At 38.0% G+C, this 16,272-nt stretch overlaps 1 protein-coding gene across 11 annotated transcripts in view; it reads right to left on the reverse strand.

Annotated features, from left to right (window-relative positions):
• OSBPL9 (oxysterol binding protein like 9) overlaps positions 1-16,272 on the reverse strand; it is a 172,351-nt gene that overhangs the window by 31,838 nt on the left and 124,241 nt on the right. For all 11 annotated transcript variants that reach the window (XM_036256505.1, XM_036256511.1, XM_036256508.1 and 8 more), the window contains 3 exons: positions 13,718-13,808; positions 12,678-12,782; positions 3,730-3,889 (listed from right to left, as the gene is read on the reverse strand). In XM_036256505.1, coding sequence (XP_036112398.1) covers positions 3,730-3,889; positions 12,678-12,782; positions 13,718-13,808 — 356 coding nt within the window. The remainder of the gene's footprint in view (positions 1-3,729; positions 3,890-12,677; positions 12,783-13,717; positions 13,809-16,272) is intronic.

Genomic DNA, 16,272 nt, shown 5'->3' on the forward strand with positions numbered 1-16,272 from the left:
TGGCTTTAAAGCACAAGTTTTTCCAACACACCCTGTTATCTAATTTATAAATGTATAAAGCCATCCTGGTATTATTACTGAAGATCTTTAAAGACTAAGCAGTGAGAGCTTTCAGGGAGGGAGAGAGTTCAGTGCCTACAGAGGACAGGTAAAGAACATCAATACAGTTGAAACTTGAACAATGCAGGGGTGGGGGTGGGGAGGTGTTAGGGGTTCCTACCACCTGTGCAGTAAAAAAATCTGAGTTGTCAGTCCTCTGCATATTAAAACTACTATGTGAATAGGGCCAGGCTAGAAGACAATATAGACCTGGAGACAGCACACTCAATTCGAAGGGCTATATAAAGCCCAATTAAAAAAAATAAAAACCACCAAGAAAGTCAATAAACACCAGGCTGGACATCTGCAGCCCCTACCAGTTTGGGAATCTCGATAGGGTATATAAGGAGTGAAACTGAGGGAGAAAATAAACCCAGGGTGGGTTAGTTGGACAAGAACTTTACTCTGGATCCCTTCGAATGGCAGGTTCATGAAAGGTGTATGTTATGGGATGGGCACTGGGAGAACACAGAGAAGGAAGCTTAACAAGAAGGAGAAAAGAAAAAAGCCTATCAGCCTGTGGTGACTGCATACAGGCCTATTACCAGTACAACAGGAAATAAACTTTTAAAAAATTTCTATTTCATAAAAATTTCATGAAAACTGGGCCCTAAAACTGGGACCAAAGATTGGCTAACAGTAATGATTATAAGGAAGCTTTTACTGAATATAGTTATACATATGCTTCTAGAGCAGCGATTTTCAACCTTTTTCATCTCATGCCGCACATAAATTACTAAAATTCTACGGCACAACAACAAAATTATTTTTTGCTGATCTGACACACAGAAAATAGGTATAATTTTTATTCACTCACCCTGGATAGCTATTGTTGTGTTGGCTATTGCCATTTTTTAAATTTGATAGTCTAAGGGAAAAGAGGTCAGTGCCTCTGACTAAGCAGTCAGCTACTGCATGCTTTAAAAATTCTTGCAGCACACTGGCTGAAAATCGCTGTTCTAGAGGACAGCTGAGTCCATTTGACAGTCGATTGTACGCTGTTTACAATAACAGCTAATGTTCAGTTTAAGAGATTGTCCTTAATTCTGTTTAAATAAAACAATGATTGAACACTTCAAAAATCAAAAACCTTTACTTTGGAATTTTTGTCCAAATACTTTTTTTTTTAACCCCACTATCATAAGAAATATTTTTTAAAGTTACAGTGAAATTTTTACTGGCAAACTACCAATACGGATTTCTCCATAGTTTATTTCCCCACATACATTAAGATATGGACATGCTACATCAAACTCATTCTGCTAAACTGGCCTTCTTGAGTTGTAGGTTCAAACTTCTTTTCCTTAACTGAAGTATCCTGTCCTAAAAGTATGTATTCACCTAAATCACATATATTTCATCTTTTTCCACATTTAAAAGCTGAATTTGATCCTTTAAGTCAGAAAACTTTCTGAACTAATATCGTCATTTTCCTTATAAATTAAAATTTTGAGTAGTTATTATGAAATTATATATGAATACTGTATTTTTCAGTTGATGTGCACACTTAAGAGTCCTGGAGTCCTACACAATATTTCTTATTAAAAAAAAAAAAGTTTAGATGTTACTAAACTTACAAATTCACATATAATCATTTCCAAATGTGTAATGTCTTACAAAGCAAACCCCAAGGTATAACACCAGTACCTATTCCTGAGAAAGCAGTAGTTGGGAAAAAATACCCAACAGAATTTAAGCCAGCATATCTACAACAAACACAGTAACATTAAAGCAAATAAATGTTAATTTGCTCTCTATAACAGCTATCATTTATCGAGTGCTTGTTACATGTCAGACCGGATATTAAGCACTTAAACAGACATTATTCTCATTTATTTTTTATTGTTGAAAATATTACAGATGACCCTCTCTTTTCCCCACTGGCCCCCTCATTCCCGCTCCCACACCCCTCCTGCCTTCCCCAGCCTAATGTCCATGTCTATTGGTTGTGCATATGTGCATGTAAGTTCTTTGGTTTATCTCTTCCCACCCCTTCCACTCCCCATCCCTCTGAGGTTTGTCAGTCTGTTCCCTACTTCCATGACTCTGGATCTCTTTTAGTAGATAGCTTATTTTGTTCATTATGTTCCACAAATAAGTGAGATCATGTGGTAGTCTTTCTCTGACTAGCTTATTTCACTTAGCATAATACTCTCCAAGTCCCTCCATGTCATCTCAAATGGTAAGAGATTGCTCTTTTTTACAGCTGCGCAGTATTCCATTGTGTATATGTACCACAGCTTTTTTACCAACTGATCTATTGATGGGAACTTGGTGTTTTCAGATCTTAGCTATTGTAAATAGCACTGCTATGAACACAGGAGTGCATATATTCTCCCCGATTGGTGTTTCAGGCTTCTTAAGATATATTCCTAGAAGTGGGAATAACTGGGTCAAATGGCAGTTCCATTTTTAATTTTTTGAGGAAACACCCTATTGTTTGCCACAGTGGTTGCACCAGTCTGCATTCCCACCAGCAGTGTACTAGAGTCCCCTTTTCTCCACACCCTTACCAGCACTTGTTGTTTGAAGTTTTGTTGATGGCAGCCATTCTGGCAGTTGTGAGGTGATATCTCATAGTCGTTTTAATTTGCACTCTCTGATGATTAGAAATGTTGAGCATTTTTTCATATGTCTCTTGGCCATTTGTATGTACTGTTTGGAGAAGTGTCTATTCAGGTCTTCTGCCCATTTTTAAACTGATTGTTTGTCTTCCTTTTGTTGAGTTGTATGAGTGCTCTATATATTTTGGATATTAACCCCCATTATTCTCATTTAAATGTTCACAATGATCCTCTGAAGTTGAAACTTCCATCACTCATGAGAAAATGTTCAAAACTGGTAAAAGGCTAAAGGACTCTTTCATGATCTGGTCCTTGCCAACCTCTTATGTTATCTTTTTTCAAACACTCCCCACAACTTATGCCACAGCCACAGTCAACCAAGCTCCCCTTGCCTCCAGACCTTTCTTAACAGGGTTCCATCTCCACGAGAACTTTTCCATATCCTCCTCTCCTCTCCTCTCATGTCCCTTCTCTCTATTCATACACATCGAACCTTAGGATCACATTCCCTCCCCTCCTCTGTGCATCCTCCCCTGACTTCTCAGGACTTCAAAACGCTTCCATGGCTTTCTGTGCTTATTCTTACTTTAGCATGTATAGCATTAGATTAGAAATGTCTGTGTCTTCCCCCAAAAGACTGTAAGTGCGGAGACTGGATATTTGTTTCACTTCTGTATCATTCCTCCACCTACTATACAGTTCTCCATATTAATACAAAAACAAGTAATGGTAACCTTATTTGTATAATACTTCCTAACTTAATCACTCTCACTGACCCTCTCCCAATGTTAGTGCTACAGAAATAATGCCCAGAGTTCCATGAACAATATCGGCATATTATTATAGCTGATATTAATTGATTCCATTTGAATTAAGTTTGTAGTAAAATCAACATTCTCACAGAACTAGCTTTGCTCAATAAGTCAGTTAAAAATAAACTATCATTTTAATTTTTTCCAAATAATAACGTATAAGGGAGTCTGTCATTAATATCAGTCTCAAAATAAAATTACATTTTTTTAAATCAGGAGAGTCATTTAAATACATACTTAGTTTATTTACTTACTCTATTAAGCGCTTTGGAGATGAGCCACTTTGATGAAATTCATCAGCGTCATAGAATTCATCTTCACTGCTGGAATAAGAGAACTCTGGGACTGTATTTGGAGACAAGTTGACATGGCTTGGAGAAGTGAGACTGCTACTAGGTGGTGAGTGCCCACTGCCTAGAAAGTTAAAAAGTTTTTAATTAGGGGACAAAGTTGGTAATGAAGGGGAAGAAATTAGGACGATGGGGTCAAAGCAGACCTTTATAAAATTAAGAATTTATTTAAGTTGGTAGAAGTCCTTACACTATTTGTAAAGAAAAGTAACATTAAACTAGACAAAGAAAAAGGCAAATCACATTATAGAATGGGACACAGTTTTTTTTCTTTTAATTTTTTAAAATCCTCACCCAAGGATATGTTTTTATTGATTTTAGAGAGAGAAAGGAAGGGAGAGAGAGAGAGAAACATCAATTGGTTGCCTCCCATGTGTGCTGGACTAGGGATCAAACCTGCAACCTAGGGATGTGCCATGACCAGGAATCAAACCTACAATCTTTTGGTGTAGGGGGCGATGCTCCACCCAACTGAACCAACTGGCCAGGCCAGCACACAGTCTTGTAAATAAATGGAAAAAAAAAAATTATGTCCCCATTCTATAATTATCTTTAATACTAGGAAGGGAGTCTTCTGATTATAATTACAATGTCCGAGTTCTGGTGTTGGAAGTCCTACAATAGATACCCAGCACCAAAGGGAAGCTAGGGCTCTTATTTTATACAGCAGATCCAGATACCTACAAAATACAGCACTGAGCCAACAGGAATACAAAATGGAAAGAATATTAAAAACCACATGAGTATTTTAAAAAGTGCTCAGGATATCACATTCTTTTTATAGACAATGTTTTGGCAGCCACAATAAAACACAAAACTTTGGAAACTTCCGGTCAAGATGGCAGCGTAGGTAATCACGGTATCGCGTCCTCCCACAACCACATCCAAGTTACAACTAAACTACAGAACAACCATCATTCAAAACCGCCTGAAATCAAGCTGAATGGAAGTCCTACAACTACGAAATTAAAGCAGCAGCCACATCCAGACCGTTAGGAGGGACGGCAGTGGCGCGACGTGCTGGTCCCACACCCAAGTGTGGCGGATAAAAATCAGGAGGCTCCTGCGGCTGGGAAGGTCCTTCCTGAGGACTGAGGGGTCCCCGTCCCAAACCAGGTGCCCCGCTCAGGGTACCAGTGCCAGGAAGAGCAGTGCCCATAACTTCTGGCTGGAAAAACCAGCGGGAACTGAGGCTCAGGGAAGCTGAAGCGGCTGGAGCCCCAGGCAGCTCCCTAAAGGGCCCGGCACGGACTTGTCGGACTCTCTCCCTCTAAGCTTGGAGGGGAGGCAGCTCCAGGGGCGCCAGAGACATACAGGGAAGAACTGAGCTATTTAGCACTGGAGCAAGGGCTGGAGAGGGGGCTTTCTTGGGGACAAACATGCTGTGAGAGGCCTTTATTCCTTTGGTGAGCCGTTCCCGGGGGCGGCAGACAGCCGCCATATCTGGAACTCCAGCAACCTGGCTCACACTGGTAGCCCCCCCCTGGGGACTCCCTGAGGCCCCGCCCCACGCAACTTTCAGGCCCACCCAAGCTGTTGCCACTTGCTTAACCATAGGATTGGCCTGTCTTGGATCCTGCTTCAGGTTTTTCCTAAATCCTTTCAAACGAGCAGCATCTGGTCTCAGCGAAACCCATACCTCTCATTAAGTAATACACTGAAACACACACAGGGAGGCAGCCAAAATGAGGAGACAAAGAAACAGGTACCAAATGAAAGAACAGAACAAAACCCCAATAAAAGAACTAAGCGAAATGGAGATAAGCAACCTAACAGATGCTGAGTTCAAAATACTGCTTATAAGGATGCTCAGTGAACTTAGTGAGAACCTCAGTGAACTTAGGGAGGGCCTCACTAGCATAAAAAAGGACCAGTTAGAAATCATGGATACACAGTTAGAATTGAAGGAGGCATTTACTGAAATAAAGAATAATTTACACAGCTTCAATAATAGAGTACGTAAATCCAAGGAGCAAACCATCAATTTGGAATATAAGGAAGCAAAAAATGCCCAATCAGAACAGCAAAAAGAAAAAGGAATCCAAAAAAATGAGGATAGTGTAAGGAGCCTCTGGGACAACTTCAAGCGTGCCAACATTCGCATCTTGAGGGTGCCAGAAGGAGAAGAGCGAGAACAAGAAATCGAAAACCTGTTTGAAACAATAATGGCAGAAAACTTCCCTAACTTGGTGAAGGAAACAGACATACAAGTCCAGGAAGCACAGAGAGTCCCAAACAAGATGAACCCCAAGAGGCCCACACCAAGACACATCATCATCAAAATGCAAAAGGTTCAAAACAAAGAGAGAATCTTAAAAGCAGCAAGAGAAAGGCAGCTAGTTACCTACAAGGGAGTTCCTATTAGGCTGTCAGCTGATTTCTCAAAAGACACTATGCAGGCCAGAAGGGAGTGGCAAGAAATATTCAGAGTGATGAAAAGCAAGAACCTACAACCAAAATTACTCTATCCTGCAAAGCTGTCATTTAGAATCGATGGACATATAAAAACTTTCCCAGACAAGAAAAAGTTAAAGGAGTTCATCACTACCAAACCATTATTATATGAAATGATGAAGAGTCTTTTTGAAGAAAAAGATAAAATGTATGGACAAACAAAATGGCAATGAATACATATCTATCAACAATGGAATCTACAAACAAAATGAACAGGTAGAACAGAAACATTCTCATAGATACAGAGAACATTTTGTTGGTTGCCAGTTGGGAGGGGGGTTGGGGGAATGGGTGAAAAAGGTGAAGGGATGAAGAAGTACAAATTCATTGCTAGACTGACAAACCTCAAAGGGAAAGGGGTTGGGGGGGTGGGAAGAAATAAACCAAAGAACTGATATGCATAACCAATGGACACAGACAATAGTGTGGGAAAAGGTGGGAGGGGGTCGGGAGTGGGGAGGAGGGGGTCAATGGGGGAAAAATGTGGAACATACATTTTACATCCAACAATAAAGATTAAAAAGAAAAAAGAAAAAGAAAAATATCCTCGGGTGAGCATTAAAAAATAAATAATAAAATAAAATTCTGCAAAAAAAAAAAACACTCAAAAACTCTGCACAAAACCCTGAGTGCTCACCATCCAAACTCCTCACGTCTTTTCCACCTAAGTCTAAGTCAGGTGCCTGGAACTCAGGGGCAGAGAAAAACAGAGGGCTATTATAGAAAGAATGTGGTAAAGGAAAAAATTAGTAGGAGGAAGACCTTTCTATTCCTCAATAGTCTAAGAAAATAAAAATTAACAAAGATCTAAACAAAGAAGACTACTATGTAATCTTTGTGATGATTATCTGGTTCACTGTCTAGTAATAAAGTAATATGCATAAAAATATCAATCAGAGAGTCTTGGGTTTGATTCTGGTCAAGGGCATGTACCTCGGTTGCGGTTTGGTCCTTGGCCCTGGTTGGGGTCATGTGGGAGGCAACCGGTCGATGTGCCTCTCTCACATCGATGTTTCTCTCTCTCTTTTTCCCCCTCCCACTCTATCTGAAGATAAATGGAAAAGTGTCCTTGGGTGAGGATTAAAAAAAAAGTGTCAATCAGTACAATGGAGCCCTGGCTGGTTTGGCTCAGTGGTTAGAGCGTTGACTGACAGACCAAAGAGAGAACAATGGAGTACTGAGATCAAATCAATAAGTGTTTACTGAGCATCTAAAGACTGTCAAGCAATTTATGCCAAACTGCTACAGATGCCTGGTGGAGATTAAACTTAAGTCACTGATGGCAATCTAAAAGCCAAGGCCATAGTTCTAGAAAAATCAGCAATAAAAATGAAGCAGTAGTTAGAGAAAGAGCATATCCACCTGCAACTTCAGTTAACATGTTTACAAAGATATTTTAAAAACATAACATAAAAAGTCTGCCACCTAAAAAGGTAGTAATGCTTATTGTGGAAATTCCAAAGATAGTTCGTCTCAGCAATCTTTAAATTCTCCTCCCACCACCCCCATCCCCCAAGAGCAGTAGTATGATGAAAAAGAGGAGACTTCTGGTCAAGATGGCAGCATAGCCCTGGCCAGTTTGGCTCAGCGGTTAGAGCATGGGCCTGCAGTCCAGAGAGACCCAGGTTCCGTTCCCACTAAGGTCACGTACCTCGGTTGCAGTTTGTCCCCAGCCCTGGTTGGTGGTGTGGGTGGCAGCTACTCGTTGTGTCCCTTTCACGTCGATGTTTCTCTCTCTCTCTCTCTCTTCCTCTCTCTCCCTTCCACTCTATCTGAACAAAAAATGTCCTCGAGTGAGGATTAAAAAAAAAAAAAAAAAAAAAAAATAATTTACACAGATTCAATACAGTAGGTAAAGCCAAGAAGCAAACCATTGATTTGGAATATAAGGAAGCAAAAAACAGTCAGAACAGAAAAATGAATCCAAAAAAACGAGGATAGTGTAAGGAGCCTCTGGGACAACTTCAAGCGTGCCAACATTCACATCTTGGGGGTGCCAGAAGGAGAAGAGAGAGAACAAGAAATCGAAAATCTATCTTAAACAATAATGACAGAAAACTTCCTTAACTTGGTGAAGGAAACAGACATACAAGTCCAGGAAGCACAGAGAGTTTCAAACAAAATGAACCCCAAGAGGCTCACACCAAGACACATCATCATCAAAATGCAAAAGGTTCAAGACAAAGAGAGAATCTTAAAAGCAGCAAGAGAAAAGCAGTTAGTTACCTACAAGGAAGTTCCCATAAGACTGTCAGTTGATTTCTCAAAAGAAACTTTGCAGGCCAGAAAGGAGTGGCAAGAAATATTCAGAGTGATAAAAAGCAAGAACCTACAACCAAGATTACTCTATCCTGCAAAGCTGTCATTTAGAATTGATGGATAGATAAAGAGTTTCCCAGACAAGGAAAAGCTAAAGAAGTTCATCACCACCAAACCATTATTATATGAAATGCTGAAGGGTCTACTTAATGAAAAAGATAAAAAATATGAACAAACAAAATGGCAATGAATACCTATTTATCAACCATTGAATCTACAAACAAAATGAGCCAGCAGAACAAACATTCTCATAGATACAGAGAACATTTTGTTGGTTGCCAGTTGGGAGGGGGGTTGGGGGAATGGGTGCAAAAGGTGAAGGGATTAAGAAGTACAAATTGGTTGTTAGACTAACAAATCTCAAAGGGAAGGGGGGTGGGGGGTAGGAAGAAATAAACCAAAGAACTTATACGCATATATGCACAACCAATGGACACAGACAGCAGTGTGGGGAAAGGCAGGAGGGAGGCGGGAACGGGAAGGAGGGCGTCAATAGGGGAAAAAGGAGGAACATCTGTAATACATTCAACAATAAAGATAAGTTTAAAAAAAAAAAAAAAAAGATGAGAAAGAAATTTTACCCTATTGAAATAGGGGGAAAAAAAGACCAGAAATTACAAATGATTAAAATGCAAATACTCCGGGTAATCACACAACTAATACTGTGTCCAGAAGAAAATGAGTTTAAATGGGAACTACAAACAAAAGAACTGAGTTTTCCTTATAAAAGAAAGGATATTTTCTTTTCTCAATTTTTCCAATATATATATTTTTTGTATAAGTGAGAGAGGTACAGGAGAGAAAGGTGGAAAAAAATGAAGAAATCAGGCTGAAAATCAAGAAGACATAAATTATTAATTCAATTTTTAAAATTTATTTAAGTCAACCTACTCTAAGATGTTATATTTTTGAAATATCTTCTAAAATAATTCATCCTAAATTATTATTTATAACAAATTAATTATCCTAAAGTAAATGTACTAAGGGAAGAGCACTCACTTTTCAAAGTTTGTAACTAGTTTATATATCTCCCCCCAAAAAATTTTGTCTGTAGCTTGAACACTCTGACATAATCAACAAAATAAAATACAGGTACTATTTTGTTTTGTTTTTATCCTCACCCAAGGACATTTTTCCATTTTTTGTTCAGATAAAGTAGGAGGGAGAAAGAGGAAGAGAGAGAGAGAGAGAGAGAGAAACATCGACATGAAAGGGACACATCGAGTGGCTGCCACCCGCACAACCAACAAGGGCCGGGGACAAACTGCAACCAAGGTACACGCCCTTAGCGGGAACCGAACCCGGGTCTCTCTGGACCGCAGGCCGACGCTCTAACTGCTGAGCCAAACCGGCCAGGTCGAGGTACTGTTTTTAAAATGAACAAGATGTTGCTCTGGCTGGGGGGCTAGGTTGGTTGGAGCGCTGTCTCATGCACCAAAAGGTTTCAGGTTCTATTCCCAGTCAGAGAGAGCACATACTTAGGTTGCAGGTCCGACCCTCGGTAGGGGCATGTATGAGAAGCAACCGCGAAGATTAAAAAAAAAAGTGAACAAGTTTTACACAGGTAATGAAATACAGAAAAAAATCTGGTAAAACATTTCAACCTCATTATTCAAATTGTTTATTTTCCCAAGAGCTTCAAATAAGAAACCTATTGTAAAATTCAGAGGACATCTGCTGTTAAATATGAAGACCAAAATAATAGCATCAGCACCTTTACTATTCAAATTTCAAAATAGGTGAAAATCACAAAGCAATTTTTCATTATTACACAGTGAAAGTAATGCCCAGGAAAGAAATCTGTGGAGCGCCCTAGCCGGTTTGGCTTAGCGGTTAGAGCGTTGGTCTGCGGTCCAGAGAGACTCGGTTGCAGTTTGTGCCCGGCCTGATTGGGTCATGCAGGTGACAACCACTCGATGTATTCCTTTCACGTTGATGTTTCTCTCCTGCTCTTTCTCTTCCTCTCTCTCCCTCCCACTCTATCTGAACAAAAAACGAAAAAATGTCCTTGGGTGAGGATAAAAAAAAAAAAAAAAATCTGTGGAGCAACTTCAGGAGCTTATCTCCAACCTCCTCAAGAGGGTTTTGGTTCTGGCCTCCAAGTATAACAGGGACAAAAGTACTAAGTGATTCCTTGAGTTTGGCTGACAGGCAACTCAACATATATCTATTTCACTTTTAAACAAGAAATAAATCTAATACTAACACTGATAGCATCCCTGTAAATTAGAGAAAAAAATAAAGATCATAAGTCTAAATGAATTAAGAAAACTAAAATGTACCCCCCCTTTTTGTCTGTAGACGTTAAGAAATGTCCAAACCTGTAGAGAATATTTATTAGTTTGAGTCAAATGGACAACAAATGCCAGGAAGCAAAATTTCAATGGATTGAGAAAATGCTCCAGAGAATGGCAGTTTTGCAGCTTATTTTATATATCAGAATAAAAGGAGAACACATAAAGAGGTTATATGAAATCCACCGGTGATAGATTAGGGAGGCGGGAGAAAGCAAAGTGGGGAAATCTCTGAGACTAGATAAAAAGTAAAAAGGAGAGATACGTGCTTCTTTTACACTGGTGGGTACAAGACAGTTAATAATTAACATTTACAGCACATAGGGGAACTAGAGAGCAATGAGTTCTATGGTCTCTGCGTAGGTGCAGTGGGTGTACCATGTAGGGTCCAGAAAAAGGAGATTACTCTGACATGCCCGGGGCATGTTACCTTAGATGATAAAGGACAATGACAGGCTTACTTAAGGTCAAGACTGACCTTTGTTAAGGAAGCTACAGGCCTAGGCTGTGGCTACCTGCCATGACTTGCTTTCTAGTTAGGAATATTATGTTCAGACCATCCTATGTGGTTATTCTTGGTCTCTGAGGTTTACTATGTAGTCCCTTTTTCTTTTTTAAAATTTTTTTTCTTTTTCTTTATTGATTTTAGAGAGAGAGAGAAGAAGGGAGAGAGAGAGAGAGAGAGAGAGAGAGAGAGAAACATGGATGAGAAAGAACATCAATTGGCCACCTCTTGTATGCCTTCAACTGGGGACCAGGCCCACAACCTGGCATGTGCCTTGACCAGGAATCAAACTGGCGACCTCTTGGTGCATGGGTCGATGCTCAACCATTGAGCCACACCGGCTGGGCTGTAGTCCCTTTTTCATTCAACTCATTCCAGAAGTTGCTGTACAAGGATATTTCACTTAAATTGCTAATAATAGAAAAATACTGGAAACAACCTAAATGTCTATCGGTGGAAAAACAGGTAATACTATTTAGGCAGCTGTAAAAAAAATATTACAGCCCTGGCCAGTTTTGCTCAGTGGTTAGAGCACCAGCCCGTGGACCAGAAAGTCCTGGGTTTGTTTCCCGCTAAGGGCATATACCTCAGTTGCAGTTTGTCCCTGGCCCGAGATGGGGTCATGTGCATGGCGACCATTCGATGTGTCTCTCTCACATTGACATCCCCCCCACCCCCGCTCCATCTGAAGAGAAATGCAAGAAAAAGTCCTTGGGTGAGGATAAAAAAATATATATATATTACAGACCTAACGAAATGAACATAGTCAGCTCTCTAAATGTTCTCTGTTAAATGAAAAAAGAAAGTCACAGAAACACAAGATCTCATTTAAGTTAACACAAACACAATAATAAAAACACACAATATAGGTATATATGTACATAAATGTACACACATGTACATACATGTACACAAATGACAATGGGATTTTCACCTTTTTTTCTCTGTACTTACGTATTTTCTGACTTCTAAGAAAGTATACAAGTCTAACTTGAGCACATTTCTTTTAAAAAAGCCAATCTTCAAAATAAACCATACCATAAATGAAAGAACAAAATCCTGTAATGTTCTATTTTATTTAAATTATAATTATTACTAAAGCTTCTAGTTCAATCACAAAGTTAACCACTTCACGTATGGAAATCTCACAGCAAAGATATGCTATCTCCAACAGAAAAATACAACACATTTCTTCAACCTTTTCCTCATCAGTAATCAAATATAAATCTTAAATGTAAATGGGGAGTTATGAGAAGTAAAGGAATTATATAAATCTGTACCTGTACTATTTGGTGTTGGAGTCTGATGATGTCCCAAGGTAGCTAATACAGGTCCAACTGGTAGGGAAGATGGACGCTGCTCTGACTTACACAACTGAGCAGGTTCTAGGAGATTTGAACATGTGAAATAAGTTAGCAAAATAGCCCAAACATAACTATTAACTGGAATTGTGTGGGATTCAAAAGCCTAAAGATCAGTAATTTCTAAAACTATATCCCACGAAGTTAAGTTTTATGCTACTGCTTCTCTCTGACATCCCATACCCTTTAACCTCAAGACACTAGGCAGGATATCAAGAGATACCATTTTAGGCCAATAACTCAGTACAACTGCTCTATAAAACCACCAAACACTTCTGATAATAAAGTGTTTCTAAGTATCAAGTCATATAACATCTGATATGGGGAACAGTATCTCCTCTTTAGTACACGAGAGATGTTAGCTCATTCTCTTAAGGATATATAAAAATTCACAAAAGGATTTCACATACAAAAAGTAAAAGGAATCAGTGTAGTTGGGTGTTGGCCCTAAATCCTCCTCTGCCAGATTTTAAAAAATACCGTTTACTTTATACTTAAAAATACACATCTATTTAATTGGTAGACATTACAAAGTTCATTCTTCCCTCTCTCGTTACCTTCAAATCCACCATGAAGAAACCATTTATATTGTCCAGAGCTATACAGAATATCCCAAAAATAGAACATTCTTGGATTACTTTCAAGCAGATCAAGATACATTGTTTTCCTTGGGAGCCATAAATCCTGAGTCATAGGATCTGTCCCATCAGCTAACCTAGGTCTCAGTAATCATGTTTGTTTTCCATTTCACTTTGAAAACCCAAAGCCCTTTCACTGTACTTTAAAAACCCTAATATCAAAAATACTATCATCTTTTTCCAGTTCATTTTCAGCTGTATATTTTTATTTTTACTTATTAAAAGAAAAAGAAAGAGCCCTCCAAGATTACTACGACAGTCATACAAAATAAGTTTTTTTCTCAGCAATGAATCTGTGAAACATTTTTCCAAATACTATACCTGGAGGTAAGACAGTCTGTGAAGGCATTGTGTTGATCACAGGTTCCAAGGGACTAGGTTGATATATTGCATCTACGGGATTAATAGTACTCTGAGATAAAGAAACACATTATAGTTATTTTTAATTAAATGCCCTTCTAGCTCTGACCCTCCCAAATGTATGAAATTGCCCACATTTCTGACAGCAAAGTCCTGAGGATAGCTATATAGATATGCTGATCAAAACACAGAGGAAATGAAACAGCTTTTCTATATAGAAGTCTAAGTTTCTCATTATTATTATTATTTTTTAAAGCATAGTATGGAGGGAAAATGAAAGAATCTGTCATATAGGAAGGTAAAGCTAAATGGAAAAACTTGGAGAGAGTTATAAAATGGTGTAGAAAGATTTCAGAAAGCCAAAACAATAACCTCTCAATTCGATTCAATCCTTCTCAAATTTTTAATTCATCACAATATTGCTTCTCTATCCAAGATAGAGAAATGCTCTCTTGCTTTGGTGTTACTAAGTATTACACCTATGACTAGCTAACGTACCTGCACCAGAAGGATCTTATCTTTCCATCCCATACTAATGCCGTTGTCCATCACTATCTATTACACAGTATAGGAATCTAGTTTTATAATCGCTAATGGCAGAGATATATCTTCTATTTAAAATGGGGTGTGTGGGGGGAAGAAGCCTTTTTGGGGGGGCATTGAAAAACATAAATATGTAGCTGTAATTCTGGGAGAAAAGTGTTTAGATTTCTCTGATTCCAAGCCAAGAAATTATTCCGACAGCATGACGACATTTTAAAAACAAGACTTTGTAGGTTACTGGTGCATTCTTTTATGAAGGGAGGATTTCAAATAACGGTCTTTGCCAAAGTTTAGATCCACCACTTAGAAAAGGGTATACTAGACAAAACCTAAGAAATAAAAAATTCTTGAGCTTTTCTTGATCTGGTAAATTAAATTTAAAAAATAAATTAGGTACAGCTGGTAACAGAAAATACAAAAATTAGAAGAGAAATGCTTCGCTGATGAATGAGCTCGAAAGTACTCATAAAAGTTTATAGCACCTAACAATGGAAACTGATGATGACAAAGTTTTTGTAGCATTTTCATTTAAAGTCTAAATTTTAAAAAAATTTGTTTAACTCTTCTTTCTGCATAAATATTTAAAAATCATTAAATCAGTACTTTTAAATCAAGTGATTTAAATACAAGATTTCTGATTCTTATCAATACAATAGTCCACCTGCCATAAATATTCTGACTGGAAAGTAAAGGGCACGTAGAGAAGGAACCTTGAAAACAATAATTAATGATAATAAAAAAAACCCTAGTAAAGTGAAGTGGTAAAAGTTTTAAAGGATTGGGAAAAGCACAGAAGCAGAGACTTGGGATTTTAATTCCTTAGAATCCTTGCTCTACCAAGGAGTTGGTAATTCTCTTATTTGCTATGGGCCCCACTTTCCCATTGTGTACAATAAGAAATGTCTAGACTACATAGTCTCTAAGGGCTTTCTGATTATTGCCCATAATAACTAAATAAGTGTCTCAACAAGTCCTGGAGCTGTTATTAAAATAATTTTTTTTACATAGTGGTTTTTTCCAAAGGACTCCAAGTGCTTTCCAAAAGCAAAATCCCACCATAATACTTTGATCTATAGGAACGAGAATATATCACCTCCTTATCCCCACCCATTATGTAAGAAAAATTCCTGAAGAGACTAAGAAATGAAATAACTTTGGAAAAAGGGACCAGTATTTTATCTTTTGAATGGAATCTTTTGTCTTCCAGATGAAATGTTCTAAGACTAGGCTTATCAACCAAAGAAAATACTTTTATTATACTTTTTTTGCATGTACATTAAAAGTACTCAATATCTGTTGCTATTGTTAACAGAAAATAGAACTACAGTATTCTACACTTATCTACAGTAACTGGTCAATCAACTTCAGGCTGAAATATGTCAAATTACGTTCTACAACTTGCTTTCAAATGAATTTGTAGAGTGTGAGAAATATAAACAAATGATAATCCTCAGCCCTAATAATCTGTTGTTACATTAACAAAATTCATGCAATACAATATATAATAAATTATATATAATATATGTACATATAGCTAACACTTATGGAGTACTATGTACTCACTGTGTACCTTACAAAAACCTTGAGGTAGAACTAATCACTTTTCTTTTATACAGTAAATTGAGACTCTAAGGTTAAATAACTTGTCTAAAGTCACAGTTAGTGAATGGCAAGGCTGGATCCTTAACAGTTTGGATCCAAGGCTCTAAATCCTTTCTTTTTTCAAAGTAAAAACTCTTTAAAGAAAAATGCAATTGTCTCTGATCAAATGATCCAAATGTTTGTTTTCTACAAGTTTACATTTCCTGTGAGTATATACTTTCTAGGTGTTTTAATTGCAAATGATCAAACATTTTTGGTATGCTTTATAAAACTCTATTTTTTAACATAATAAAAAGTAACTAATTTTAGTCTGGGTGGTGTGGATCAGTGGATTGAGCATCGTCCCATGGACTGAGAGGTCCCAGTTCAAT

This window comes from Molossus molossus, unplaced genomic scaffold (genome assembly GCF_014108415.1).
Source record: "Molossus molossus isolate mMolMol1 unplaced genomic scaffold, mMolMol1.p scaffold_m16_p_12, whole genome shotgun sequence".
NCBI classification, from domain to species: Eukaryota; Metazoa; Chordata; class Mammalia; order Chiroptera; family Molossidae; genus Molossus; species Molossus molossus.